We start from the raw sequence: 26,859 nt of genomic DNA on the forward strand, positions 1-26,859 counted from the left end.
TGGTACAAAGGCTATGACACTACCCAAGACTAGAGAACAATGATTTGATTTTGGAGTGTCCTTCTCCTAGAAGAGCCGCTTATCATAGCTAAAGAGTATCTTCTATGTTTACCAAAAGGAAAGTAGCCAGTGAAGTGCCCTCCCCCTATAAGAACTACTTTCTATGCTAAAGAGTCTCTACTATCCTTACAAAGTGGAAAGTAGCCCCATAGCAATGACTGTGCAGTAGTTAACACCTTGAGTGAAGAAGAATTTTTCGGTTATCGCAGCGTTGTCAGATGTATGAGGAAAGAGGAGAATGCGTAAAGAAAATAGGACAGACTAGTCAGTTTAGGTCTGTGTGTAGGCAGAAGGGTTAGAATGTCTTAAGAATAGGCCAGACTATTCAGTGTAGCCCCATGTGTAGGCGGAAAGAGAAGACTGTGTAAAGAATGGGTTGAATTATTCGGAATAGGCCTATGTTTAACCAGAAAGGGGAGAATGTGTAAAATATAGACCAGACTATTCGGTGTAGGCCTATAGCCTATGTAGGCAGAGTGGGATCCCATGTATGATTGTAAGTAGGTCAAGGACGGTGGCTCCTCAACATCCAAATCTCAGTATTGTTAATGTTTCTTTAACTTTGTATGACTTTTAAAATATTAGGTGTGACTCTCGACAGCAAATTTACTTTTGAGAAACACAATAGGTCTGTCTTCTTCAATTGCACAAAAAATTGGCTTATTGAGAAAGTCTTACAAGATTTTCGGTGATCAATCTATTCTGAAGAAGTGTTTTAATTCTCTCATTCTACCTTGTTTTGAGTATTGTTCTCCTGTCTGGTGTTCAGCTGCTGATTCTCATCTTAATTTGTTGGACAGAAACTTACGGTCTATTAAATTTCTTATTCCTGATCTAGATATTAATTTTTGGCACCGTCGTTCAATTAGTTCATTATGCATGTTGCATAAGATTTTTCATAACTCTGACCATCCTTACATTCAGATCTTCCTGGACAATTCTATCCTGTTCGTAATACTAGGCAGGCAGTTAATTCTAATAGCCAGGCCATCTCCATCATAAGGCTTAATAATACACAGTATTCTAGAAGTTTTATTCCAGCTGTTACCAAGTTGTGGAATGATCTTCCTAATCGGGTAGTTGAATCAATAAAACTTCAAAAGTTCAAAGTTGGAGCAAATGTTTTTACGTTGACCAGGCTGACATGAGTCTTTTTATTGTTTATATATGACATATGTTTTTGACGTTGTTAATAGTTTGGATAGGACATATCTGTTTTGACGCTGTTACTGTTTTTAGAATGTTATATTGTTAATTTATTCTCATCATTTATTTATTTCCTTATTTCCTTTCCTCACTGGTCTTTTTTTCCCTGTTGGAGTCCTTGGGCTTATTGCATCTTGCTTTTCCAACTAGGATTGTAGCTTGGCTAGTAATAATAATAATAATAATAATAATAATAATAATAGTATTACCTGGCCTGTCTAATCTCGAATTCCTTTCTACAGGCACATCAAGCAGAAGAAGAAGGCCTGGGAGACTCCTCCGTCCTCCTGCTGCAGACATACCTGGGCGTCGGGTGGGTCATCGGTTGTTGCGCCTTCGGCTTCGTGGTGGTGCAGAAAAACACGGAGTGCAGGGTCGGTCGTCAGTACCTGTGCCAGGCGTCCATGTTCCTCTGCGGGGTGGCCACCTTGGCCTTCACTGCTGTAGAAGGTGAGGAAGGAAACTTGTCTTGTAGATTCTGTAGAAATGAACAGTGTGGTATTTTTCCGATGTAAACTCTAGCAGTTGTCTTCTTTTGTGGTTCTAAAGGAAGAAATCAAATATTCTGGAGTAATAACTGTTGGTGGGTCTTCATTTGTTTGTCAAATAGGATGTTAAGAAATAGGAATCATTTATGTTCTAGAAAGGAGGAATTTGATCTTGGAGAAAATATGTTATAGGTACTTCTTTGGTTTTTTTGATCCTCTGAAGTAATAGTGGAAAATATAAGTCAGAGAAAAAAAAAAAAAAACAGAAAAAAATTATAATTTGAAAAGAGCAAAAGTAAAAATGAAATTGCCTTCGAAAAATCATTATATAGAAAGACTTCTCAAATTATTTTGACGTACTTTCATCATCAAAATCGAACTTGGTTTCCTGAGTGAGCTAGTGAGCTTGACATTGTCTTGTGGATAATATTAAAGGCTCTTTTAAAAACCTATTTGACCCCCTAGCAGAACCACTTTTTAATCTTCTGCTTTACCGTAGTCTCTCTCTCTCTCTCTCTCTCTCTCTCTCTCTCTCTCTCTCTCTCTCTCTCTCTCTCTCTCCCAAATCATCCACAAAATAGGAAAATCTAAAGGCTTTAAGATCCCTTTAAGAACAGGAGAAAAGTTAATGGAAAATGGATCACGTAAAACCAGGAAAATTAAAAGGAAAAGGAAATCGCATATCATAGGGGAAATCAGAAGGAAAAGAAATGGCATATCGTACGCGAAGATTTGGTGGTTGAATATGTCCCCCCCCCCCCCCCTTGCCACCCATGTACGGTTACTTTATGAGACGGGAGAGGAAGGGTTTTCAATTCACGCATTTTCGGCTTCAAGTGGTCCTCCGCCTGTCGGCCCGTCTGATATATGGTGAAAATGGGGGGAGGGGGGGGGGGGGGCGGTATACGATTTGCCGAAATTCGAAAATCATTTTAATTTTGGAATTTCCTATGTTCATTGCTCCCTAAGATAAGATGTTACTTATGACCTAAGGTATTTGATGGTATTTAATGTTCCAAAAGATATTAAGATAATTTTAATTCTTTGTTATATACTACATTATTCTGAGATATTTAATTTAGGTAACTTATTCCGTTAGCTGTAATATTTTTGTATTTTCACTATTCAAAATATTTGGTTTGTTAAACATTTTTCTAACAATATATAGCCTAGTGATATACTGTAATGTTTTTCTATGGTAAATTTTATAGATTGTAATGAAGTTTTAATGTTATATTCTTGTAATCATTAAGGTATACAGTAATGTTGTGATACTTGATTGGTTCAACAATTATTTTGAAATGTTTCTTTTATGTAATATAAATTTTCATTTCTCTCTCTCTCTCTCTCTCTCTCTCTCTCTCTCTCTCTCTCTCTCTCTCTCTCTCTCTCTCTCTCTCTCTCACTCAGTTTCTTCCTTTCCTTTTCTTCATTTGGGAAAACAGTCGTACTTTAAGATGTGTATTGAGCCATGTGAAAGTTTATAAATCATTGCTTATTTTACTTAACATTTAATGCAAATTTAAAGCATCGGAAATTTTTGTAAATGTATTCTTTATTTCTAAAAAGATTTGGTATATGTGTGAATTATTATTATTATTATTATTATTATTATTATTATTATTATTATTATTATTAAAAGGTGGATTTTAATGCTATTGATAGTAATATAAGACTTTTTTAATGTTACCGGGTGTCTTGAAACTCTGGCCAAGGTACCTTTATTCTGCATACTTGTTTAAAGGTTATAGACAAGATGACCCTTGGCTGGAAAATGTCCTGTCATAAAGTTGAGTTTGGTTTTCGTAGTATTTTTTTTTATATACTAAGCTACCAAAACTATTTACTGTATATAAACGTATTTCATATTTATTAGGAGATTATTATTATTATTATTATTATTATTATTATTATTATTATTATTATTATTATTATTATTATTATTATTGTAATAATAATAATAATGATAATAATGATTATTATTATTATTATTATTATTATTATTATTATTATTATTATTATTATTATTATCATCATTATTATATTAATATTATTGTTATAGTTAGAATACGGTATAGCCGTTGCCTATGAATAGATGTATCATATTATCGAGCATATTCAACCTCTTCATAACATAAAGTAATTTTCAAGAAATATGAAATATTAGTCATTATTATCATCATAAATTGTGTTATTATTATTACTTTTTTGAGAAGGCCAAAAAAAAAAAAAAAAAAAAAAGTCAAGTACTTAGAAGAGAAGTAGCCATAACTGATCTATTGGATTTCATAGATTCAGTTAATTGGCTTCTATCAGAATTTTGACATGGAAGACTTTTGTAAAGACCAGATTAATTTTAGAGGAAGGGCTCAAAGCTGGGGTTCACTTTCATTCTAATTCAATTATTTAAAAGAAAAAAATCGAGAATTTTGTCAAACGAATGGTTCATTCAATGATTAAGGAATAATGTCATGATCAAGCAGTATAGCGAACTATAATGTGAGAATGTGATTTTCATACCTTTAAGGTGTTCATATTTTTTCATGTGGCCATCAGATGATATATTCCAAAATTATTGAATATGGTTGTGATGTAAGGACCATTATTAGTATGAAAATTGACTATAATAAAAAAATTTTTTGGACAAAAATCTTGGAATGGACAGATTCGGGTTTTAGAATTTAGCGTTGATGGTATATGCTTTAATAATGCGTAGTTATTTCTCATTACAGTCAAAGGCTACGTAAACCAATCATTATAAGTTCATCATATTATTCTAACTTGAATGTCATCTTGAAATGTCACAAAAATCAAAATAATGGCCAATGCTAGAATATTAATATTTTTTATTTGTTCACAGGTTACCATGGCTACGTGATGTTCGCTTGGTTGTACGGGATATTTTGTGGTGGGTTCCATTATTCCCTGAAGATGTACACGTACGAAAAAGTACGCGCCCGTAACTTTGCCCGGACCTGGGGCTTCGTCCAGTGTTCTCAAGCAATTCCTACAGCCATTGGTGTACCCATCACAGGTAAAGTTATTCAGTACAGTTTGCCAGGTGAATTATAATGAGCCTTACGTCCTGGCGTACTCATTGCACGTTACAACAGTTTCAATACCATGTTGTTAAAGGTGTATTACGATGTTTAAACTTTCCTTGGTGTGTCCATGTTCGCTTCAAAAACTCGGTTTAATAGGTGGGTTGCTTTCGGGTTTAATCTTTGTCTTGGTAGCCCATCAAAGGTAGCTTTTGCAGTGCAGTAATGTTCTGCAAGTAAATTATTATAATGTTAGCAACACTATTTGGCAGATGAATTGTGTTCTGTTTATTCTTTATCTCCCATATTCAGTTAAAATTTACAGCTTTAAATCGTTAAAATAAGGCTGACGAGTTAATGTATGTTTTATTTAGCGATCTCTCGTTTAATAACAATTCAAAGATACGACGTTTATTTATTTATTTATTTATTTATTTATTTTTTTTTTTTTGAACAGTCTTGCATTTGTTTAATGACAATTTCATGAAGTTACGACACAGGTAATACAGTCAAAACGAAAAATTTAAGTGCTAGAAATTGCCAAAATATAGCTTAAGGATAAAAACTTCAAGTCAAAATGAGAAATTTTGATTTAGAAATCGGCCAATAATACTGTACAGAATCAATAATCGACAAAAAAAGACGAGGCCAAACATGAAATTTAGATTTACAAATCGCCAAATACAGCGTAACGTTAAAAGGCGCTAGTCAAAACTTCAAACCGGCATAAAAATCAACAAATAATACTCTACATCGCAGTATTTAAAATCGCCGAAGAACACAAGACATAACGCGAGCCTTAGGGATCCCCTGAACAATTTAAAAATCTGAAAATGATGCTGAAAGAGTTGTGAACTTGTATATGAGCAGACGGTACACTGTTAAAAATCGTAATTTTAAACGGAAATTCTCCGTAAAAATATACTGTTCTCAGCTGTATTTCAGTAAAATACAAAAAACCGTAATTTTACCTTACCTTGATTTTATGTTTTACTGCTTGGTGACCGTAATATTACTCCTTTACGTCAATATATCCATTTTTAAAACGGTAAGAATCGTGGAATAAATGTTGCCAGGCATTTACAGTTTTTTTAATGGAAATTTCTAAGCGTATTGTCGACATCATTATCACCTTGAAATCAGATGACAACGAAACCAAAATAATAGCCATCCGGAATTGCTGTTGTTAAAATATACCTTAAATTGGTAATAGAAAGGTACAAATATGATTAAATGAAGCCCAGTTAACATCGGGAAACCAGAATTATTTTAGACTAATTTCAGTACCTATACGTTATGAAATCGGCTTAAACTAGAGATCAGCTTACGAAATCGAATGTTGTGTTTTACTATCGAAGATATATTAAAATAAATTTTGAATTAATTCTTTTAGTAGTACTTAATTGGGACTTTGTAAAGAAACAAAGGTTTAATTTGTTACACACACAAAGGCAGGTAGGTAGAGCGAGAGGTAGAGAGAGAGAGAGAGAGAGAGAGAGAGAGAGAGAGAGAGAGAGAGAGAGAGAGAGAGAGAGAGAGAGAGAGAACGCTATAAATGTGCTATATGAAAAATGTGATGGCTTATAACACATTAGTGCTTATATGATATCAATTCTGTAGCTGTTTTGAATAAGTTAAGAATTATAATCAATACTGTTATTCGTATGTGCGCATATTCTCGAGAGCGACAGCTAGACATCAGCTGATCGGATCACAACAACCATAAGTAAAAAAAAAAAAAAAAAAATCAGTAATACGTGATTGTTAAAATACACCCGAAATCTAAATCAGAAGTACATAAATGTTTTTATTAAAGCGCACTTTACTATATACAGTAGATAATCGTAATTTTCTAGAATGCAATAATGTTTCCTAAAAATAGCGGTCAGCTGACAGAATCGGAGGCAGTATTTTAAGCTACGATTGGAAATTAATTTATATACGGTATAATTGTTTTGTGCCGTATTCAATAAACTCTTTTTTAGGAAAGAAAGATTTAGTTTTTTTCTGCTATATGTAAGTATTGTATAGCACCAGAGAGAGAGAGAGAGAGAGAGAGAGAGAGAGAGAGAGAGAGAGAGAGAGAGAGAGAGAGAGATCAGCTGGTGTAATCGAAGAACGCTGTGTTTTTGTTTAAGTTTCTTGTACCACCTGAAGCAAAGAATTGTTCATCATAACTAATGATATAGTCATGTTAATTTCATTTTTAAGGTCAGGATTGCCAAAGTAAACTAAGATTTTATTTGTTTCACAGAGAGAGAGAGAGAGAGAGAGAGAGAGAGAGAGAGAGAGAGAGAGAGAGAGAGAGAGAGAGAGAGAGAGAGAGAGAGAGATTATAGAGTAGTTTTATATACCTGCAATACACAATAAAATAAGGCTTTTTTTTATATCCTTTAATAAATAAAAATACTGCTTCAATATACTATGTAATTTGGATAGAAAAGCAATAGGCCTATTGTTTAAAATGTATGACTGAAAAAATATTGCCGGCTCGTTACCCAAAGAGAGGATATTCATTGCCGATACACGAACCTTTTCTGTGTGAAAACTTAGAAAACCTACAGTAAGATGAAATTAAGGCTATAATTTTCCTTTTATTTTGTAAAGAAAATCTGTACAGGTATTTGTGTATAAAACCATGATTGAAAATTGAAGCTCCTAGTCGAAATAAGAGAAAAAAAAAACAATTCGATTAACGATCAATTCGACCAACGGCAGCTTTTTCGATCCCCATATTTTCGATATACGAGGAGTACCTCGTATAAACTTCCTCTTTGTACAGTATATATCAGTTCAAGTTTAATATATTTGTTCTATTATTCCCTGGTACAGATAATTAATTGCATGTTAATTGGGCTATTTCAGGAAACATTAAAGAAAAAATTAAAAATAATTTAATAAGGTACACAAATTTTAAGAAAATTTATGCTTCCAATCTAAAAATCTGAAGTTCATATTTTGATGTACAGTACAGGATATCCAAACTTTGAAAATTTTTATTCACTCTACGAAGCCTTAATGGTAGTGTTATGAGGTCCCATCTCTATGTTACATAATTAGATATTAACTGGTCTCATAACAGCAATGGTCATTAATGACTTCTGTATGTACTTAATAATTGATTTATTGATTATGTAATATTCAGCATCAATCCTGTCTAGGTCAAACCATAATGCATATATAGTTTTGTTTTATAAAAACGAACACATGACTTTTATACTTTGTTTCAATTGAGTGACGAAGTGTCCTCACTTTCATGGTACTTCTGTTGTTGGAATTCGATATTGATGTATGAGATACATCCAGTAATAGTAGCAGTATTTCCTCTTGCCCAACAGTTTTTCAACCAATTGACATCATTCAAAGTCAGTACACAGCATCACTTGAAAATTTCAAGAATAAACTCTGTATATTGTACTAAGACAATGCTTGAGTAAGAAAATTAAGCTCTTTGATATTAAATAAAACAATTAGCAGTTCTCAGGAAAATTTGTTTTGGGTAATGTAGTGTGTACAGTATTGCTTGTTTTATTCAAAATTAATGCCTTATTTTACGTTATGTTATCTCCATTTCTGACAATGAAATAATTGAATATACTGTACTGTCCATTAAATTATGATGTTGGATAGCAAGAGCACATAGATTAAAAACTTGATCATGTAATCTATTTTTATTCTATTTAATTTTCAAAGAGTAATTGTAAAGTTCATATGCAATGGAATATTTCAAGAGTTTGAATTTTACTTTATATTTACAGGTTACATCAATATTGGCTATGGAAACAAGGCTGGGTATTATTTTTCCTCGACTTTTGTGATTTTTGGATCCATGACAATCTTTCTCATTGACATACATCGAAGAAATGTTGCTAAGCAGAAGAATAGTGTTAAGTAAGTATTTTTCCTGTATTGTGTCTCTGTTGTTGTTGGAAAAGTGAAATGGGTGATAAATTAGAAAATTGAGAGAGAAGGTAATTTGTCTCCCAGAATAATTTTAGCTTATTTTTATAGGAAAAATGATATATCTTTGAAGGTGCACGAATAGAAGTCAGACTTTGTCGATTTCAGTCTATCAAAACCTTAGGATATTTTGATCTACAGGATAATTCCTTTAATCGTCATCATCATCCATTACCAGTTTATTCAGTATATAAAACGAGTTCTGTCTACTTTTTCTGCCTTGTACACTTTTCCCTTAATTTCAGACAAATGTCTTTACTTATGAATTTTTTCCATGATATTCTTACTGGCTGTTATCCCAATTCTACCATATTTACTATCCTTCTAACCAACGGTTCTGAGCCATTCTGATCTCCTAAAGCATCTCAGTCCTTAAGTCTATTTTTCCGCTTATGGACACGACGGATATCACCAGAACAAATACCAATAGAAGAATTGGTAAAGACCTGGACCAAATATGAATTAAGCCGGGATAGAAGCGAGTAGAGGGAATTCAGTACTGTACATATAAAGCCCCAGCGAAGGGGAAACCTCATGTAAAAATTTCCATGGTAATGTTCATAAAGTTATAAACATATTATGTGTGCCACGCATGAGTATGTGCACGCTTGAAGACTTTGAAATCTTGAACTTACAGGTTTTACTCAATTATGTAAGTTGGTTCACATGCTTGACAGGCTGTAAACAACTGGAATTTACTTTGTATTACACCTAGGTTTGTCTCACTCTTGAGGAAGGTGTTCATTCTTTTAGCCTCCTTGCTTAGTGTGCAGCTCCATTATCTATTGGGATATCTTAAGGGAAGGGTGATTAATCCACCCTCACCCCCTACAAACTAAAGGCTAATTGTAGGTAGAAAAGTCTTCCTATTCTGTTTTACCAGATGGTAGAATGGATCCACTTTTTAGCAGTGTAATTATATTTTGCTAATGGTGAAAGTATTTTTATCTTAAGTTGGGTGGGAATGGATAGCCCATATAATTATGTGTATTGTACGGTTCAGTATGTATCTTTTGCATAGTAGGGAGCCATTAGCCTTTGTGTAATTGTTGTTATTTTGTAGAGGAAAAATAAGAACCATATGATATTATTAGGCAAGCTCGTATAGGATCAGAAAGCCATAAAATGATGTGTTGAAAATCTCATATACCACTACATAAACATTTTATAGTTGTGCTAGCATTGCCTGATGGAATTTAAGGGCCCTGACTTCTCAATTGCTTGATAATGAAACACTTCAACTGATTAATGAATGGCTTAGGTATGATATTGACATCACAGGAATTTTTGCACTTAAAAGTGGAAGAGTATCAAAGAAGCTATTAAGTATAGGATATCCAAAAAGGCTGTTGCTCTGCAGTCAAGAAGTACATTTTATTTTATGATTCACCAGGCATCCCTTCATGAGTGGACATCATAAAGAATTAAAACTGGTAAAAGGTATTATGAAGCTTAATGAGTACTAGCGACCAAACACGCAATGCAAACAAGGAAGTAAAGACCAATTTTAGTCCAAACAGTGAAAATGGATTAACCATGAGAGAAAATGTAATTGCCATAGGAGACTAGTAGGTGTCTCTTGATCCTGATCATGGTCACTGTCCACTGTGCCTTAAGAAAAAATGTATACTAAAAAGGGTACACTGGTGATTTTTTGTCATTCAAGATAAACTAATTTCATTGAGGCATCATTGAGATATCCCAGATCCAGTCTCATGCATCTGATTGACTTTGTTTTTTTCTATATAAGATTTAAATTACATTTTCACGCTTGTATATACTATTTATTATAACACTGATCATTGCCTGGTTAGTTTGAAGGTAGAATTTACATAGAATAACATGCATAGGATAAGAAATAACTACAGTAAGTCAATTAGAATCCCTTATGTGGAATACCAAATTTAAGTGCAGGAATTGATGAACAGATATTCAGAGATTTCCATTGCAATACAAATGCACAACAGACACAGATTCCATATATGGATATATTCTATTCTGCTGGAGTGAGTGACATTGGTAATTAAAAGAAACATTGTGATTGGTTTCAATGAATTGGATGTATTTCATATTTGCTCTGGCACTTGAGAAAAAAGGCCAACTAATTTTTAGATGATCTCGTAACAGAAATTCACATTGATGATGGCAACGGTAATTTTAGAGTGCTGTACAATTGGATACATAAAACCATTTTTCCAAGAAAGCAAGCCCTGCATTATTCAAGGGTAACTTTATTCATGGAAATAAATGGTTCACTCTACATTATTATACAGCGCAATACTATATGATACCAATTCTGGACTTGGTCATTCTGAGATGCAAGCTTGATAATAACTGAATTACAAAATTATTCTGCTTATTTCCAATAATCTTAAAGAAATGTGATTAAATAAATAAAATTAGAGGTCCCTTGGAATCGATGTATCACTTTTAGCAATTTTTAAGATTTTAAGTGAGTCATAGTGAAACCTGTTCTTTAGCTCGTTATATTTTTGCCACTACTGTACAAGAAAAATAGTTGGAAAATGACAGTAAAAATTATAGAGGCACTATTTCTTTTTGCTTAATGTGAAAATTATAATTTCATGCTGGCTTATTTTGCCTATTTACTATCACTTAACTAGCACATGCAACCTGAGAGTCAATATGGTTTATGAACTGTACACTAATGAAAAAATTATTCTCTGTGACAAATGCTGTGCTAGGAAAAGGTGAAAAACTTTTGACTATGTTTAATACTAAAGGCTTTCTTTCTGATGTTGAAAAAACAAGTTGTATCCTATTATCACATAATGGATGATAGTACAGTAGTATAAGTGATTTTGTAGTAAATTCTAGATAGTAGGAAAAGCTATGTGTAGGGTCAAACCTTGAGTAATACTGTGGAGTATATGTTTTAATACTTGTTGCAATGCACACTTAAATTTGATGAAGGTAGTCTGATGAGATCCCTGAGAGAGATATGAAAATTGTGATTTGCGACTTTGATGCTATAGCTGGAAGAAATAATTCAGGGATAGAGAATGTGATGGGTGTCTAGAGTCTTGGCGAAGTTGCTAATGAAAATGGAGCACATATCATAAGTATCTGTTCAGCAAACAATCTTGTCATTGGAGGTATTCTTTTTCAATACAAGCACATCCATAAGTATACATGGGCCTCACCATGTGGTATTCAAAAAAAAAATCAGATAGATCAAATAGCCATTAATAAAGAAAGAAGGACTCTGGGAAATATAAGAAGCTATAGAGGTGCTGATATTGGTAGTGATCACAAGCGCCTCATTGCCACACTGAAATTAAAACTGAAAGTACTCAACAGAAAGATGGTTAGAATACCTAGGTTTGATACAACTATGCTTTTAGAAGAAAAGCTCAGAGAAACATTTGAAAATGAAGGCTGGAAATGATTTGCAGTCTTAGAAACTTTAAGAAACGAAGAACAGACAATTAATGAAGAATGGTGTGATATTAAGAACATGTATCATTCAGTTGGTAGTGAAGTCTTGGGACACGCAGTTACAAGGAGTCAGTCATGGATATCATGGATATCAAATGATACTTGGGATACTATAAATTGGAGATAAAGACAGAAATTGATTGTTGAACGTTTTCGAGGAAGTAATGATAATTACAAGGTAGAGCATGCAAAGTTTTCCAGTATTAACAGTGAGGTCAAAAGAAAACCAGGAATGACTAGAGAGAATATTTAGAGAGTACAGCAAATGAGGCTCACAAAGCTATGAATTGAGGAAGTGGATGTGGTGTAAGAATTACTCATAGAATTATTTATGAAATATCGTCTTGGGCAAAGAAGAAGAAGCATATACCCATCAAAAAGAGAGATGGTTATGTTATAGCAACAAAAGATAAAGAAAGACAACATTGTATGGAACATTTTAGGGAGGTTATGAATAGGAGATATGAAAAGAATAATTTGATTGATATACCTGAAGATGATGAAGACCTTGATGTGTCCATGAATGAAATTAGTGTGTTTGAAGTCGAAGCTATCCTCAAAACACTAAAGTGGATGGAAAGCCCCTGGATACAATGGAATAACTGCAGAGATGATACGGGCAGAAAGTGAAATGACTCCCAGACTACTTACAAAATTATAATTACAGAGTCATAACACTTACGTCAGTTGTTATTTAGAAACATGTTTTATAGCAATACGTAAAATATAGAGATCCACTTTTGATGGCATTTGTGGACTATGAAAAAGCCTTTGATAGTGTGCACCAGCCAATTTTTTGGAGAGTCCTGCGTCATTATGGAATTCCTCTTGAATATGTAAATTTGACTAGGTCTGTTCATAAGCATAGCAAGTGCAAAGTTAATGTTAATGGAGTCTTATCAAATGAATTTCCAGTGAACAGCGGTGTACTCCAAGGGAATGTGTTGTTACTTATTTTGTTTATCTTCCTCATGGATTTTGTAGTGCGTAGAACAGTCAGAGATGGTGGAGAAGGATTGGACTGGATTAGTGATAGGAATTTAGCAGACCTAAAGAATGCTGATAATGCTGTCCTTGTTAGCAGAACACCTCAGGACTTGCAATGCTTGCTTACCAGAATGCTTGAAATATCACACAAGGTTTGGCTGAAGATAAATAGAAGAAAGACAGAAACGTTGAGAATGAAGTATGCAATGGAAGATGAAATATCACTGGAAGGAAAAAGGATTAATGAGGTAGAATCATTTTGCATTTAGGTACTATGATCTCCAATACAACGTCTTTAGAATTAGAGTTTAGTGAAAGAATAAAAAAAAGCAAAACAAATAATGGCTAGGTTAAGTAAAATTTGAAAATCAAATTGCCTGAAGTTACATGTAAAAATCAGACTATATATCAGTTTAGTGAGATCTGTGTTACTGTATGGACACGAGTCATGGAATGACAATGAAACAATTTCCAATAGATTTAGTAGATTTGAGAACAAAGCCCTCAGCAGGATTTTGGGAGTTAAATGGCAGGACAGGATTAGAAATGAAACTATAAGAGAGATTACTCGAGGGCCATATGTGGATGAGATCATGATTAGGGGTCGATGGAGATGGTTTGGACATGTTCTTCACACTCTCCAAGAGAGATTGGCTCACCAAACGTTCAACTGGGCTCCACAAGGCACTAGAAGAGTGGGAAGTCCCAGGCCTACATGGCTGAGGACTATGAAGCGCCAAGTAGATGATGGATGGAGAAGTATTGAATTAAAAGCTGAAGATAGAGATGACTGGTGAAATATAACCAAGGCCCTTTGCGTCAATCGACGTAGGAGGAGATGATGATGATGAGTTTATTTGAATAGGAGATCATATGTCAGGTTTTAGGAAAAGTTAAGAATCACTCATTATTGGCTATGACTGCTGTTGATGCATATAAAAATACCCTTACAAAGGTTGCTGAATAAATTATCAAAGGCATCCAAAATCTTTCGCATAGCCATCACTTCTATGTAAGCTGCATTTGTTTATAATAGCTCCAGGGGCTTTTTCTGTACTCCATTTGTAGACTTTTCCTTCTCTAAAATATGCAGTGGTTGTTTACACATGGATATTTAAATGTTCTGTTGTTGATTTAATTGGTGCTAGATCATTAGACTACACCATCTCTCAGGGCTTCAGATTTTGTACATATTTTGTAAATATTCCAATGTCAGGGTGAACAGAGATCATACACACTTGAGTAGTTAAATGTCATGGAGTCGATCTCATTGATTTTAGACTATCCATAGCAGTTTCTTAAGACTTCTCTGTCTGTACTCCTTTTGTAGATTCTTTCATCACAAGAATAAATACATATGGTTTCTCCTAGATACTATTTAACGAATGGGATGAAAATAAGATTTTTTGCTATTTAATAACAACTAACTTCTCGCTTCCCCAAGTAATTTGGTAATATGTCACCTGCTACTAGAATGTCTGGATTGGTGCAGTGTGGCAGATATTTTTCCATCTTCAGTTCGCATGACATAGCAGAAATTGCAGCCAGCTGCATCCTAAAGACTGTGGAACTCAGATAATCATATTTGCAAGACATGGTTCAGGCAGAGAGCTACCTAACCAGATTAATACAGCTGCAAACCCCTTTGGTCTATGAGTGAAGAGGTATCAAGGATAACGTATGCCAAATATCGGACTTGCAGGAGTATGGGAAATAGAAATAAAATGAATATGAGCAGGGAATAAAGGGAGCAGACAGGATAAGAAAAATATAAGGTATATCCCATTCACCATCAGCCACAGTGACCCTCTGGGCTCTAGCACAAAAAAATCGCATGCTATAGTACCAACCCAACTCCATTCCACTAAATATAGCAGAGCCAAGAGACACTGGTCTTCGTCCAGCTTGAGCTCAACTAATTTATGGAAAACTATACCATGGTTGTTAACACTCAAGGTTACTATCCTGTATTGAAACATGAGCTCATTAATGGAATCACAGGCATGCAGTAGAGGTGTAGTGAAATTTTGTCTCTTCCCACAAAAGCCTTTAATTCTTGAACAAACACTCAGCAACATATTCTTCAAAGTAAGCCATTCCTGTTGAAAATTGCTCAAAAACAGTCCTGAGTGCTGGCAAGTTATCATCCAAATGCATAATTTAATAAGTTCCTTAACTAGACGGGTTACCAAAATCTCTTTAATTAATATTTTTGACTTCACAATAAATGTTAGGGGAATTTATATGCATGAACAAACCTAATGAGTTATACCTTACGGTACAGTAACTCTGTTTGTGATATATGATTTCATGCTGTTAATAACATTGATAGATTTATTTTGCATATTTGATGACAAGATCTGTCATGGTTACAAAGTTGGGTTAATTTGATCCAGACTACAGGCCTGTATTTTAAGATATTTTGGACCACATCTTGAAACATATAATGGTCTCATCATATATATGATTAAACTGGATTTTGGCTGTAATTATGGTAAAATAATATAGGAATTTGTCATGAAAACGCACGACCTCTTGGGGAGGTTTGTTTCTCGGTTACGGGTGGTTTTATCAACCTGATAGGCAATGGTGATTTGTTTCAAGTGTTGTTTTTTTTCTTAATTCACTAATGGAGAAAATTTGTGAAAATCTGTAATGTACTTTTCACCAAGCATAACATATATATAATTGTATATCCTGTAAAAATATGTAGAATATATAGCACAACATAAGGATGGTGCCACCATTTCAGAAGTTGATTAAATTGATAACAAGTTTTAAGCATAAAAGAATCATATCTCATTACTGTACAGTGCCATACATGTAAAATTCTCCATGAATTAATTATTGGTTTTGCATTTGAATATTCTCCTGTTAGACATAAGACTTTGCACACTAAAAAATGTTTTTGTTTTTACAGGAAAACAGACACTTCCGAGTCTCATACCTGTGGGAAACCTACTTGTCCTGATACCCGTCGCCGTGATTCCCTGGCACACTTAACTGTAGACAACCCTAAAGGACATGCTCCGTCCCTGGCTGTGTTGCAGCAGCGCTCATTCACTTTCGACCCGCAGGAACCTCGAAGTAAGCCCGAGCTCACCTGCATATCTGAAGAAGGCATAGCAGATATGGACCTTCCAGATCACCTCTTTGAAGAACTTGAATATCTCGGCGACTGCATTACCTCTTGTGATAAAGTTGAAAACTATCTCATGATGAGTGAATATGAAAACAATCTTAAACATAATGATATTTCAGTTCCTTATATACTAGACAGACGAGGCAAAAGACGTTTGTTGTCTTTGACGAGGCAGTCTTCATCTTCTGTGAACTGCAAAGACTCTCCAAGAAAAGTTGATAAGGGTGGCACCTCAAGTCAGGAGCCTCCGGCCTCAAGCTCTCAGAGACCTAATCTTAAGTCAGGAAATTTCCGCAGTATTACAGTGATAGAAGAAGCATCAGTCTGAAAAACGATTGTGACAGCTATTCTACCCTGATGGTGTTTATTCTGCCTTCGTAGTAAGAATTGTGAAATTAACCCATCACTCAAAGTTTGTTAGGAAAATTATTTACTGTTCTTAAAACGTTTTAGGTAAGTGGATGTTTACTTTTCTATGGAAACGTCTTCCATAATAAGGACAATAGGCTGAAAATATTTGTATGAATATGATGGGCTTACATAGGCTTCTTGAGATCTTAGTATTTTTGTTTTATATAAAAAAGCCATTTGGGCATAAAATGCCACGGTTACACTTTTTTAAAGCCAAAAGTTTTCTATTTCTGATTACTGAATGACCATTAGTTGTAGTCATGAATCAATGGTTACTGCTTCCATCAAGAGAGTAATACATGTAACTGGAATACAGTAGGGCGAACACAGTGTGACATGTTATTTAGAAAGGGACATTGCTGTATTAAATTCAGAAGCAAAAGTGTAATAACTGTAATAAAGAATGTGATAAAGATATCCAAATTTTTGAGAGTACATTGTTAAGTGGTCCACCATGCTTAATTACGCAAAGCAAATAAAGGCGTTCAATTTCATGATCTTTACCTTCAAAATTGTATTCTAAATCCCCTAGTTCAATTTAACTGAATTATCCCTCTTGATTTAGCAAGATGTTAAATGTAGTGAAATGGGCGCCTGTAAGATAAGTAAGAAATTAGACACATCAGGACTGTTAGTGTTTAATGATATAAACTGAATTCATTTGTAATCAATAATACTCATACTTAAATGACCTGGTGTCTCCAGTTTCCTGAAAACCAAATGGTAGTGCAGTACTAAAGCCCCTGGTCCAACTTACTTTAAGTTGAAGCACATAGTTCAACTAAAGATTTGCGTAATGGTATATACCGTCCAAATTGCTAAATTATAGCATATTTAAGATATAAGTCCAACTTACCAATACTGTACTAGAGGTCTCCCGATTATGTAAGGCTTACAATGATCCAGAATTTCTAGGCTACATTTCATAAATTTAGCATTTGTTAAGTAGCTTACTCTTCTGATAACCACATTGGAGATAAACATTTTGAATATAAAGTTTTAAATGTAAATTTTATTGCAAGGAGGGATATTTGGAATATATATCTAATTCAATTAATGCATAATGAACCAAAATTTCCAATTTTGTTTTAACTCACCAAAGCAACGATTTAAAAGGATTTATTGACCATGCGTCCTATGATTTCTTGTACAGTAAAATACTCTATGTATCAGGTTCAAATGGGAGATTACAGCATACCTGTGGACCAATTCAAGTTTAAATTTACTTTACAGTGTAAATTAAAAACAACCAAGAAGGAGGTTTAAGGTAGCATGCTAAAGTCAAATCTTAACTTAGGAAGTTAGTTCCACCTTCTGAAAGATCGCTCGCTCAAATCTTACTGCTCACTATAGAGAATCTTCCTTCTCACTTCTGAGGGCCAGTTCTAAACTTTCTGAAATGTGATAGATAAAATGAAGTCGAACTTTTTACACACACATTAAACCTCTATAACATGCATTGTCACATAAAATGCTGTTTAATTAAACATGAATTAAAAATTACTTTATACTGTGTACCATTCCCCAAAAAATCCCACATTAGAAAGTACTTCGTTCTGTAACAGTGACTCAAGATTAATTTGCCGTAGTACAATATCAAGAAGGATTATATGCATAAAATATTCCATTATTCTATTGCTCTTTAAAATGCCTAAATTCCTAGATATAATTATTGAATGTTCTTTAACATAATAGCATTCATTTGTGGAAGCAGTTGAAGCATTATTCATGGTACTGAAAGTTTCAGAACTTCAGGCGTGTCACAAATTATTTTGACGGCGTACCGAGCTCTAAGATGGAACAAATAGTCAAGTGTTTTTAACTACTTAATGAGCATAAGGAAAGAAACTTTAATTTTGTATGCATTATCATACGCTACTATTGTAATACAGTTTAGACCTGGTGACTGAGGTGTAGGCAATAAATAAATAATGCCGTTGATAAGGTGAACCTCATTCAGTTATTGTTTTAGCTCTTTTTTATGTTAAATGCTATTTTCATGACAATAGTCTTCAGTGTTAATATGCCAGTGAACACTATAGAAGTAGTTGATAATGCTCTGAAGCAAGGTGAAGCCTACTGGAAAACATGGCCAGTATAATATGAATTTCTAGGAAAATTTAAGATTTTGTATTCTATAAGTGTGAATGAATTTCAAGAGGTGAATGAAAACAAAATGTATTCAGATTTTATGTAAACAATAATAATCCATTACTTCATACAGTCTGTCAAAGAAGTGTCATTCTTATTCAATTTGGGCCATTCCATTGCAGGTTTTGCAGGGTAAGTCCTAGTTGATGAGAAAGATTAAAATACAGTACAGTGCATCAAATATCTCCCAAGTTTGAAGTTGTTGCCGTTTAGAACATTAGTCTTTATGGAAATAACATGAGTGTAGTCTCATTGGAGAATGAATTCTATTGTACCTGGAGCAGCTGTGAAGATGATTGCAGTAATATAGTTCTGCATGGCAGCACTGGAAATGTTTTGTAACTTTATGTGCTGCTTTTTGTGTGCATCAAGTCAAGCTAGGGAGGTATGTAATTTCATCAATCTTGTAAACAGCTCTTTAAGTTGTATGTGAAATGAATTAAATGTGGAAAAACTTTAAAATGTAGTTATTTAACATAATTAGCTTTATTTAAGTGTAAGAATAAATGACGGTACGTGGGTATGCGTAACATGTTTCCAGTATCCATTGCCTTTTTTACTAAATGCGTACCTTTGAAAAATGTTTGTTGACATAGGAATTGTTGCAATAGGGACTGAAATGGGAGTGAAGATAGAGAAAATTCATCAAATAATGACTTAACTTTAAAAAGCTAAAGAATCTGTGTAGGACCATGTGAATGTTGAGGTTTGTATGATGGGGTTTTGAAATTTCAAAACATTGAAAATATTAAACCCTTTTGAATCAGAACTACTACTTAGAAACAAAACATTTTTTTTACAGAATGGTATGACATTTTGAATCAGAACTACTCAGAAACAAAAAATTTTATTTTACACAATGGTAAGGCTCCCAAGAAAAAGCCTAAGAGCGAGAAAATTAAGTGTCATTGAAGGAAGGAGAAGAAATTGGATTAATAACAACAGCTTTAATAACTGCAATAAAGGAAGTTAATTTTAGTAGCACTGTAGTAGTGGTAGAATTGGATTTATCAACACTGGTAGAAAGTAGTAAATTCAAATGCTATAGTACTTAAATAGGAACCCATTTGTTCATACTATCAAAACTAGTTGTCCTTAAAGCCTGGCAGAGCTAAAAATTAATGTGGGTGACTACCTAAGTTTGAAGGAGTTACTGTCTCACTGTAAAATTTTACAAAAGGAAAACATATAAGATATAATCAAGAGTCCTTGATTGTGAATCATAAAAACTAATAGATTGCAATACTATGACCTTCTTTCCCATTTCCTTTCTTCGAAATTGCAGTACAACTTCTAAGCTTTTACTACATGTGGCAACTGTGAAATTTTTCTCTAGTTATATTTGTTCAGTGAACTTCCTCTCAGGATAAGTGCAAGGTCTTGTGGCTCAAATGCATAAATCCAATCCAGTCAATACTCTTATGGAGTAGCCACATTTTGATACACAGCATTCAATGTTTATATCAATATGAATTTGCTGCTGCTATCTACTGCAGTATGAATAAGACATGAGTGATAAGGGACCACAACCTTTTAATATAAGGTATTTTCTCCTTATTTGAAATATCAGTGAGCCTTGAATGAATGTACATTCCCACTATTGTAATTACTGTATTTATCATTAGTAATACTGTATTTATTTAGTTCACATTACCGTGAAAAAATTATCTAGTTTCCTACTTTTGCTTTTATTTTAAATTTTTTCTAGTCCATTATACAATACTGGGTTATTTCCATGGATTTTTCTTGAATCTGCGGGATTCTTAAGCAGCTGCGTAAACCAGTGTTTGAAGGTAGTTGTTAAATGATGCAATCTCCCCAGATTGTATTTCACAGCTGTTTCTCATTCTTTTTCACATTTTTACTTATTGTTTTAGCTTCTGTGTCGCCTTCACCAATCATATTGTTTTCGGTTTATTGTTCATCATTCTATTTGCATGTTTTTTTTCTTTTAATGTGGTGTAATTTGTGCTTATATTTTATATTATTTATATTTATCAGTATTCTTCTAATACAGTCTAGTTGGATTAAATAAAGATGGCTTATGTTACGAGCAGGCCTTGCCTAAAGGCAGACTAAAGTGTGATAAATCTTAAAGGATATAAAGAGACGTTGTGTATTGTTACGGACACATTCTGTAATCAAGCTAGGGAAATTTAGGTCAAGTTTTCCCCAATATTTGGTCTCATCCTTATGGACTGATAAGTCCTTCAAGGTATTTAGGTTACTAGTTTTGCAATAAAACAATCCCGAGACAAACAAACCATCCTTGTGTAAGAGATTTCACAGACCCCTTTACTGGGCTTTATGTTTCAAGTTCACAGCCATTATTAGAAGCCAGTGAAATTCTTAAATTTATGTTATTGGGCCATAATGACTGATAGAGTGAGAGATTTGTATACTCTGTTCACCAATATGGATGTAACACGCACAAATTTTATTGTTAGCTGATTATCTAAAAATCATTATAATTAGAATGATTGGTAATAGCACAATTTTTGTATACAATGTTTTTAAGTAGTTAAGTAGCATTATTTGTGTTGTTTACCTAGTCGACTACTGTTTGTGAGTAAATAATATCATACCAATCCCATAGAAGAAAGTACTATAGAAGATGATTACAGTATCACTGTTGCAATATCGTTCAATACCAACTGGATCTTCTTCAAACATTGTACAGAATGTGACTGCAACATACCATGACCGACTGTCTTGTCCATTACTTGCTGACTCAATCTCGTATTTTTAGGCCTGTAATCGTGAACAGGGGAGGTTTCTGCTGAGTTTGGGCACCACAGGGTCAGGTTTTGCTTGCCCGGTTGACCTTCTGAGGAGCATCCCTTCAGATAGAACCGGAACCTTTAGCTTTTCAATTCATCCATGGTTTACATAAAAAACAAAGCAATCATAAAGGTAAAGCAATAAAAAATTCAATTATAAAACTGGAAATAAATTTCTTTATATTGCTGATGAAGGTTCTTTTTACAGCGTCCACTTTTAACCCCTTGGCATGAAAGTTAGATTTTTCATTTGTTCAGGCCCTATTTAAGCTTCAATTCCATGGTTGCTAAAAATGTATCATGCTAGTGTGTGTGGTATTAAAAATGGTTAATAAACAGTTCGCTCAAAATCTATTTTTGAATGAGATAGCCATGTCGTCTTGATGGAAGGTTCCCATAGGTAGCTTTCTAAGGGATATTTGGCTACAGTGATATTCCCAGAGAATTAACCGTTAGGTCTCCAGAATTCTAGCTCCTGGTGCGAATATCCTTAAAATTTCTCCTAAGGATATCACATGATATCAGGGGACGTATATCTTGATACGACACATAGCAATCTTCACCCCGAATAGCGTTTTCGCTTCGAGGGGGAAAGTGGCAAAAGAAGAAGGGAGCCGTTATCAAGGTACCCTTCCTCCCGTACTACTACTGAGTATCTAGATGGCGCTGTATGTCAACCCAGCGCGCTATTCATTGTAGCATTGAGCATGGTGCTACAGATATAGTAATTTCGGGAGCGATCCTGCCAAGTCCTTTTCTTGTAGAAAAGAGGGTGGGTCCATCAGGATGACATGGCTATCTCACCCAAAAATAGATTTTTTGCTTCGCTCAAAATCCGTTTTTTGGGCTCAAGCCATGTCGTCCTGATGGAAGCTTACCAGAGAATGATTAGAAAGCACCGTATCTGTGGATTTTAAAAGTGCCTTAACCTTGGGACAGTTTTTTCCTTTTGTTCATTCAGACCATTGAGACATATGACATTACCGTTATACGTCATTACTGCTAAGCATAAACCATGTTAGTGCTTCCTGCCCCCTGCAGGGAAGAGTCATACTAGACGTAGGAAAGAAGTCTCAAGGTTTGCATATAGCATATGAACAAACATAGCCTCAACTACATACAGGTCTCGCTGTATGTATAACGACTTGGAACAAGCATTACCAGATGATGTTTGTACACGTATAAGAACAAAGGTATTAGCTATACATATGTTCATAAGAATTATATGCAGTTTATTAAAGGGTATAAAACTCTGATATATTCTTATTGAAAATCAATTGTAGGGCGAAATAAGACACAAATACATATTGATGATTTTATTTGGTAATAAATGACCAACATAAAGTAACACGTATAATAAACTGTTAATAAATGTAATAAGAAACATGTCAAGCCATCAACGCACAGAAAATATTTGTTTTCACCTGAAAGGGAAAGCTTATTAATGCCACCGTAAATCTGAAAATTTGATAAATTTTCTAATATACATTTCTGTGATGATGAATGTCTATTCACACTGTGTAAGTACACACGGCACAAGAGTTATCTATATGTTTCTTCACCTCAACTAAAATAGAACAGTCCTTAGTTGACACTCACTTCAAAAGTATTACACTGAGAGGTGTCAACACCTTCACCCGTGTTATTGATGGTTCCAATCAATTCACTGTACATCGCAGCACTAGACGACAGGTTTTAGTACACTACCTGCCACCACCGCATATCGCTTGAGTTCATGCACTTGCTTCGCATAATGCTTGTAGAATTCTCTGGAAGACTTCCATCCAGTGTATGAGCGAAGACGCTCAAAATCCATGTACTGAAAAAAGTTCAGTGATGTAGCGATTTTCCTTGGATCATGACCTGCGGGTGTACTGTCAGGATCCACTCTGTGAATAAAATAGGTGCTTTTCGCCCTTAGTTGTTTTGGGGATAGGTTTGATCCTGAGGTTTCTCCTTTAAAGAGATGTCCTCCCCTGAAGTCTGAAGTTCTTCGAAGATAGACCTTTAGACACTCAACTGGACACAGCAAGACATCTTCCTTCAGAGGGCAGATTCTCCAGTGACCCCATCTTTTGGTGGGTAGCTCGTTCTTAGCGAGAAATGTTGGATCAGGAAAAAGGTTCAGTTCTCCCACTTCTGTGAACTGAATATGGCCTTCATCTCTAGATAGGGCTACTATTTCACTAACTCTGGCCCCTGAGGTTATAGCAAACAAGAAAATGACTTATTGAGTCAAGTCTTTCAGAGAGCAATCCTCATTGTTCACTGGTGGAAGCAGAGTGTAGGACCTTGTCCAAGGACCATGAAATAAGCTTCGGAGGGGCTGCAGGCCTAAGTCAAGGACATGCCTTAGGGATCTTGTTAAAGATTTCATTTGGCAAATATACTTGGAAGGCGTATAGTAGAGGTCTAGTCAAAACTGATTTACACGTAATTATCGTATTGGCTGCCAGACCTTGTTTTATGAAGGTGGATAAAGAAGGACAAACAGAAGTCCATTGAGATTTCCTTTGGTCCTTTTGCTTTGACGAAAGCAACCCACTTTTTCCAAGATGATTCATATTGTCTTCTGGTTGACTTAGACTTATATTCTTCTAAGAAGTCTATACTGCCTTTTGAGATCTCAAATCTTTTCTTTACTGCTAAAGAGAGAAAATCATGAGATGAAGGTTTTGGGTTTTCTGTGATGAAGCGAAGACAGTCGACTTCTGGACCTGTTGAGACACTGCTGGGTCCGGCAGAGGGACCAGCCTCAGCTTCCGTTCCAATAGTAGAGGGAACTAGTTGCTCTTTGGTCACTTGGGAGCCACTAGAGCTGCCGTTCCCCAAAAGGATCTCAGCTTGTTGAGGACCTTCATCAAGAGATTGGTTGGAGGGAACAGGTAGATCCGGTTCCATTTGTTCCAGTCGAGGGACTTGCCATCCGATGCTTCCGCTAGAGGGTCCTCGTATGGGGCCACATAACGAGGTAGCTTCTTGTTGTCGCTCGTTGTGAAGAGGTCAATCTGCAGTTCTGGGACTTGACGTAAGATGAACGAGAATGAGCCTGAGTCTAGGGACCATTCTGACTCTATCGGCATGAGCCTGGATACAGCGTCCGCCATCACATTGTGGAACCCTTGAAGGTGAACTGCTGATAAATGCCATCTCTTCTTTTCTGCTAGGTGGAAGATGGACAAAATCACTTGGTTTATTTGGGTCGATCTCGAGCCTTGACGATTCAGATATCTCATTATCACCTCGCTGTCCAGGATCAGCCTTATATGGGCTGATTTGAAAGGGGAGAGTTTCTTCAGCGTCAGAAAGACCGCCATAGCCTCCAAAATGCATATCTTCTCCAGACTCCTGATGCATCTTTTAGCTGTGCTCTTAGCACTGGGTCTGTCACTGATACAAACTGAAGAGAGCCCAGTACTCTTTCATGTTGGCATCTTGAGATCCTGTCGGATTTTCTTAATCTCTGATAGATCCTGCTATCTCTCTCCTCTTCCCTGGGGGAATGAGGAGACGGTGGGACTTTAAGTTCTAATGTATTCCGAGCTATTGAAACTCTTGAGCTGGAGATAATCGAGACTTCTTGATGTTGATCTTGAATCCCAGATGTTCTAGGGACTGGATCACTTTCTTGGATGCTTGCATGCACTCCATCCTGGATGCCGCCCACACCAGCCAGTCGTCCAGGTACGCTACTACCTGGACACCTTCTAGGCGTAGTTGTTAAATGACTGCGTCTGCAAACTTTGTAAAAATCCTTGGAGCTATGTTTAGTCCGAAGTGCATGGCTCTGAAGACGTACTTCTTCTGTAGCCTGAATCCTAGTTAGGAGGAGAGGGGGTGGTTGATTGGAATATGCCAGTAGGCATCTGCCAGGTCTATCGAGACTGTGTACGCCCCTTTTGGTAACAGGGTCCTTATGTGTTGAAGGGTTAACATCCTGAACTTGCTGTTTTCTATGAACTTGTTGAGTGGCGACAAGTCCAGAATGACTCTGAGTTTGTCTGAGTCCTTCTTGGAAAATAGAACAGCCTTCCTTGGAATTTGATGGACTCTGCCCTCCTTATCACCTGCTTGCTCAAAAGTTCTAGGGTGTGTTCTTCCAGTAGGGGGTGGAATGTTGGAAGAATTAAGGAAATGGTGGTGGAGCTTCGCTTCAGTTCCATCCGAGTCTGTTCTTGATTAGGCTGTGGGCCCAAGGATCGAAAGTCCAACGATCCTGAAACTGTTGGAGTCACCCTCCTACCTGAAGCAACTCATTGCTTCTGGTTTCCGGAGGATTTACCTCCTTGACCGCGTCCTCCCTCACCCCCTTTACCTCTTGGGGGGTATCCAGAGGAGCCCCGTTTAGACCCTCTACCCTTGGGACGAAAGGTAGTGGTCTGTCTCTCGAACGCAGGGTTGAACGCTGGTGACTGGGCAACCAGCTGCTGAGGCACCATCTGATAAGTTGGTTGGGGTTGAGCCACCCTCTGGGGCACCGCAGTCATGGGAGCTGTGGGATGTTGTTGTTGTTGTTGCTGTCTGGCAGGGCGAGAGGGCAACCTGGGTCTTATAGTCTTCCTCTTAGGCTGGGGACCCTCATCAGGGGAAGACTTCCTCTTCGCCGATATGCCCCACTTCCGGAGAAGGTTTCTATTCTCTGTGGCAGCCTTGTCTACGACTTCCTTGACCACTTCACTCGGGAAGAGGTCCTTACCCCAGGTATTGGAAGCTATCAGCTTCCTGGGTTCGTGCTTTACTGATGCAGAAGCAAACACGAACTCCCTACATGCTCATCTGGCTTTGACAAAGCCATCCAGGTCCTTGAGCATAGTAGCCAAATGCGTTTTGGCCATGACCATGTTCATATTTGGGGTGTTGCTATTACTTGCCGTCATCTCTAGGCAAATCTGTAGAGACAGAGATGCGGCCAGTCTTTCTTTAGTCTCTTGCTCCCTACCCAAGAGAAAGTCAGACAGCTTAGGGAGATTTTTGCTAAACTGGACATCCAGCGATATCTACCTCCAATTTCCCAACTGAGAAGGTAAGGTGGACTTCTTTCCAGTCCTTATCTTCAGTGGGCAGGGCTAAAGATAATGGTCTACACTCATTGAGTGTAGGGCAAGGTTTGCCTGCCTGTATTGCCTTCATGACTGCCTTATAACCCTTTGATGTAAAGGGAAAGGCTAACGAAG

General features: G+C 35.8%; 1 protein-coding gene and 1 pseudogene across 1 annotated transcript; one reads left to right on the plus strand and one right to left on the minus strand.

Moving 5' to 3' along the window:
• Positions 1–19,386, plus strand: part of LOC137658694 (monocarboxylate transporter 12-like) — a 402,299-nt pseudogene extending 382,913 nt beyond the window's left edge.
• Positions 19,387–24,483: 5,097 nt separating this feature from the next.
• LOC137659101 (uncharacterized) lies at positions 24,484–24,921 on the minus strand. Its single transcript, XM_068394181.1, has one exon. The coding sequence runs from the start codon at positions 24,919–24,921 to the stop codon at positions 24,484–24,486; it is 438 nt and encodes a 145-aa protein (XP_068250282.1).
• Between the last annotated feature and the right edge of the window lie 1,938 nt (positions 24,922–26,859).

This window comes from Palaemon carinicauda, chromosome 19 (genome assembly GCF_036898095.1).
Source record: "Palaemon carinicauda isolate YSFRI2023 chromosome 19, ASM3689809v2, whole genome shotgun sequence".
Lineage (NCBI taxonomy): Eukaryota > Metazoa > Arthropoda > Malacostraca > Decapoda > Palaemonidae > Palaemon > Palaemon carinicauda.